General features: G+C 43.4%; 1 protein-coding gene across 1 annotated transcript; it reads right to left on the bottom strand.

The window, feature by feature from the left end:
• Positions 1-235: 235 nt before the first annotated feature.
• LOC149851668 (olfactory receptor 6B1-like) lies at positions 236-1178 on the bottom strand. Its single transcript, XM_090030510.1, has one exon. The coding sequence runs from the start codon at positions 1166-1168 to the stop codon at positions 236-238; it is 933 nt and encodes a 310-aa protein (XP_089886636.1). The 5' UTR covers positions 1169-1178.
• Positions 1179-5041: the final 3863 nt, after the last annotated feature.

The following is a 5041-nucleotide window of genomic DNA, read 5'->3' as shown; positions in this document are numbered from 1 at the left end:
TGGATTTCACTGGTATAAAAAAAAATAATTCCAAATTTTTGGATTTTGGGTTACTTTTCTTTAATTAAAAAAATGGGGATTTTTTTATCAGAGAACACCAGGATTCTTGGTAATAAATGAGAAAAGAAAATACCTTTTTATTGTCTCCATAAGTGAATCTTCAAGAGATCACTGTTTCTCAGAATGAAAGTCTCTGAAACACATGAGCAGCATCCTGAGTCCTTCTGAAAGACCCTCACAGATTAAGAGCCCTGCCCAGGGCCTCCTTCACCTCCCTGTTTCTCAGGCTGTAGATGAGGGGGTTGATCATTGGGGTGAGGACAGTGTAGAAGACAGACAGCACTTTGTTCAGGTCTCTCCAAGTATCCACTGTTGGGGTGAGATACACAACAATTATGGTCCCAAAGAAGACGGTTACCACAATGAGGTGGGAGGAGCAGGTGGAAAATGCTTTTTGCCTCCCTGTGGTAGATGGGATTGTCAGGATGGTGGCAATGATACAAGCATAGGATGCCACAGTCAGAAGAAATGGGGGAAATGCCCCTAAGCAAGTAAAGGCAAAAATTGCCACTCGGACGAGGTGAGTGTCTGTACAGGAGAGTTGTAGCAGGGGTGTCAGATCACAGAAGAAATGGTCAATTTTATTGGGGCCACAGAAAGTCAACGTTGACATTAAGCTTATTGTTATTGTGGAAACCAAGTATCCAGTTATCCAAGAACCTGAAGCTAATTTAGCACAGATCCTTGAGTCCATTGCAGTTGCATAATGCAGGGGGGCGCATATTGCTAGGTACCGGTCATAGGACATGACTGACAAGAGGACACATTCAGTAAAAGCAAGGTATCCAAAGATGTAAAACTGAAGGAGGCAACCAAAGAAAGAAACGGTTTTGTTATTGGTAAGGAGACCCGAAAGCATCTTGGGCAGGATGGCCGAGCTGTAGCAGGTCTCCAGGCAGGACAAGTTCCCCAGGAAGAAGTACATGGGGGTGTGCAGGTGGTGATCAGCCACAACCAGCACAATGATGAGGAGGTTCCCGGCCACGGTCACAATGTAGATCAGGAGAAACAGCAGGAAGAGCGGAAAGCGCAGTAATGGTAGATTCCCAAATCCAAGGAGGATGAATTCTGTGATGACGGTTTGATTTCTCATTTCTGTGTTTGTCATATGGTGGACCTACAAGAAGTAACCACAGTGCAAATATTGAGAAGCGGGGGGTATTCATACCTCTGCACTATGGCAGCATTTGGCTGCAGTATTACTGAATCTCTATAGCACTTGAGGATACTCAACTCCCCATATTTTGAATTTTTTCTGCCTTCGTTAGAATGAAAATTCAAATGTTCAAAATTTCACGTGAAATGAAAAGTCTCTTAAAATGTGTTTGTATGTGTCCTAAAGCTTTGCTTTCATGAAGCCATTGAAACAGCTGGGTTTTTCTATTTTTATATTAATACTACAAGACATGTATTTTCAAAACAATATATAGAGGATCACATTAATCCATTGTAAAAGTCCATATGAAATAAGTCATAACAAGTGCAATGGTCTCAAGTTGCATCAAGGGAGGTCTAGGTAAGATATTAGGAAAAACTTTCTCACTAGGAGGGTGGTGAAGCACTGAAATGTGGCTGAAATGTTGAATGAAAAATTGTCCTATTTGAAATTTGCTAAAGGAAACTATTATATTGTTTTTGTTCTTCAAACTCAATTAATGTATTGCTTTTTACATCTATGATAGCACTATAGTTGAATTGGGCTAATTTAAACCAGTTCTCAATGTAGACAGAAATAAACAGACAGACGGACAAACAGAATTTTAGAAAACCTCCTTTTCACTAATTAAAGATATCCAGGAAAAGAGCAGTGGACCTAGATAACACCCCCTCAAAAAACCCAAAACTCTGCATTGTAATGAAGCCATGGCTAAATCAGCAGCACTCTCACTGCAGTCAACAGGTCTAAATCAGCCTTCACTTCATTCTATAACAAACATTATTTGCTGTTTAGGGTTAAGGAGGCTGAGTCTTCGCTGCATTCCCTGGGTGGGAATCAGGAAGCAAGACTGCACTGGAATCAATGGAGTTACATGGGGTTCAAAACAGTGTTCGTAGCAGCACAAGGACTGGAGAGAAGTGCGTTGTTGCTAAGGATTCACGGACACCACAAGCTGAGCTCATAAACCTGTGAACAAACACTGCTTTTTCTACCTATGTCTTTGAAACTGTTTTCACCAGTGGTTCATTTACCCATATCTCAGGGCCCAGGTTCCAGCACTGTTTCCTCTTTTCTTACTGACTTTTGTTGCTTGCTTCTGAGTTTTGCCAGTTGCAATTGAACCCAAGAGAAACTAAGGGGATTCAGCAGCTTGTAGAGCTGAGACACTTAGATTCGAACACGATACAAGATGAAGATATGCCAGGGAATATCTGCACAGGTCCATACTGCAAGTCTTTTAAAGGTACAAAATGTTTGAGAAGAACAAGCCAGGCTAGGAAATATTCCTCTTTGCAGAGGATGCAGCTCCACTGAGTGGTAGCTAGTCATTCTGGAAATGTAGTCTGTCAACCTGATAACACTTTGAATTTTAAACTTTTTGACCATTTGGGTAGTTTTTGGAAATTCGGTTTCTAGAGGAGACCATGGGATTACCTTCTCTGACTAAGGCAGCTGCTAAGTCCTTTACCCTGGGTCTGTTAGTTGTGGCACATGCTTGACTAGGACTTTCAAAAGCAACACAGAGAAGAACGCTGTAATGTATTTCTGCGATAAAAGAGCTTGATAAGCTGTGTTGCTTGGCAAAATATAACCTGGTTTCCCTTTTTCTTTGATAATGCTGTTTTAACAGCTAAACAGCAATTTCTGAATCTTAGTTCTGTTTTGTTCGCTCTCTTCTCCTTTCACAGATTCTGTCTACTCTTCCTAGAGTGACAACATGTTAAAGGGGGAAAGGAAGCTCTCAAAATGTAGATAAAAAATTGTTGCCAAAAAGCTGAATAAGAAATTGCTGCATTTGCTAAATGAGAATTTTTTTGTTTTTCCAATAATTAATTTATTTCTTTCGGCACCTGTGATAGGAACATGGCAATTACCAGGCTACTTTTAAGCAGTACTCAATCGAGACTCCTTTACCATTTTTTTCTGAACAGATTTTTATGATACTTCCATGCCTCTATATCCAGGCTAACAGCAGTGGACTTAGAAAACCAACCCTCTCCCCCCTGCCCCCCATTGACTTAGGAAGGTACAAGAAACAATATCCAATACTGGGTTTCCCTAGAGCTCCTACACCATTAAAATTTGCTGGAATGGAAATGTTGGTTTTACCTTCAACTTCACTGTGCCATTCCCTGGAAACTGATTCTGTATCTGCTCTCAGGCTTCCTGTGAACAAGGCACCAGGTCCCAGGTTTTCAGGGTGTCCATCCAGCCTTTCCTTTGCGGCTGCAGGCCTTAAATGAGAGATCAGGGGATGTGTCAAATGCTTGTAAGGCAAACCTTGGAAACACTGTGCTTAATTGGAATCCAAGTTCTACTCTCCAGGGAAATCCATCACTTTACCTGAGATGTGGGCTGCACGTACTGAAAAGTTTCAGGTCATCAGCTCAACTTTACAGTTGATGGCCCAGTGCTCCAAATGAATGGGCATAACAAAAAAGCATAAGGATAAGGACTGGGAAGGGCCCTGTTGGCCACCAACTCCAGGCCCCTGATCCTGCAGGTATACACCTCATTCAAACTTGTTTGATCTGGGGGAATTTAAATTGGTTATCCATTTCTTCACAGGTAAACGTGGTTTTAGTTATCATGAAAGGTTTCACAGGCTTTGGTAAAGCTACATGAATATCTGAGGCTGAGAAAAAGTATTAAATTCATGCCTGGATTAATGATGCTGAGGCCAGAGGAGAAGTCGCCTTTTGATCTAAGACGCCAGGGACTGGAGCAGTCACCCAGGAAGGAGGTGGGAAATCAGGATGAGCTCTTTCCTCTGAAAGCATTTGCAGCCTCCCAGGCTCATGCCTGCATGTAGGCTGGCTGCTTTGGTATAGCTTGGGATGGAGGTGCTCAACCTCCATTCCTGGTGCTGCTCATTTTGGCATCAGGAATTATAGGGGTAGCAATGTGGGACAGGAATGTGTCTGGACCACCCCCCAGGTGGATGCCCTAACCCAAAGTTGAGAGGAATTTGTCTCCATGGTCCTAGCGGAAGCTGGCGCTGATGCTCACAACCTCCCCAGGGGCTTCCCGAACCCGGAGGTGAGAGGGATTTGTCTCCATAGTCCTAGTAGAAACTGGTTCTGATACTCCCTTCTGTCATGGTTAGAAACCATCTCATCTTTCCCTGGGTGCTTCAACCCATTTGTGCTCGTACTGACACATGTGTAGAGCAACATTGGCCCCCCACAGCCTCCCTTTATCTGAGCGGAACAAGCCATGCTTTTCAAGATTTCCATGCAAAGACAGAGCACCCCTTGCCCTTATTGTCCTTGCAACTTCTCTGCAGCTGCTCAAGTGCCAAGGAACTGAAGGTAGAAAGAATTAAGAGTGTGGAACTGAGAGCAGTGCAACGCCTGCATCCAATGGTGCGGAGGCAAGAGCGCGCACCGACAGCTGGGGAATAAATTTCCTCCTCTGCTGGACAGGACTTGCACCCATATTTCCCACATGCTGGGAGATTGGTTTAATGAATATACTGTTGTATAAAGAGATGCATCACCTGCTTGTCCTCCCCGCCTTCTGATGTGTTTTAAAAGGAACAACCTCTCCACTTTCTTCCTACATGTGTAACCATGGTTTATAAGAAAAGAGTAATCTCTGTTTGCTTTTTTCCCCCTTAGCTGTCTCCTTTCAGGGATGCGGTTTCCAAGTGGAGAGCGGTCCTTCGTGATAGCTCTAAGACAAGTCTGTAAGATCCAGAGGGCGAGCATTTTAGACAGCCCCACTTCTCAGTGTTTCCTAGTGTCTGTCTCTGGGCCTCTGTACACTCGGTGTGCCAGCTGTTTGGGATTCATGTTGAGGTGCTTGATCCTCCATGATCTG

Source organism: Crocodylus siamensis, unplaced genomic scaffold, assembly GCF_052110815.1.
Source record: "Crocodylus siamensis isolate JL-2025a unplaced genomic scaffold, ASM5211081v1 HiC_scaffold_547, whole genome shotgun sequence".
In the NCBI taxonomy this organism is placed as follows: Eukaryota; Metazoa; Chordata; order Crocodylia; family Crocodylidae; genus Crocodylus; species Crocodylus siamensis.
The sequence above is the reverse complement of the archived record's forward strand: the minus strand, read 5'-3'. Positions and strand labels throughout refer to the sequence as shown.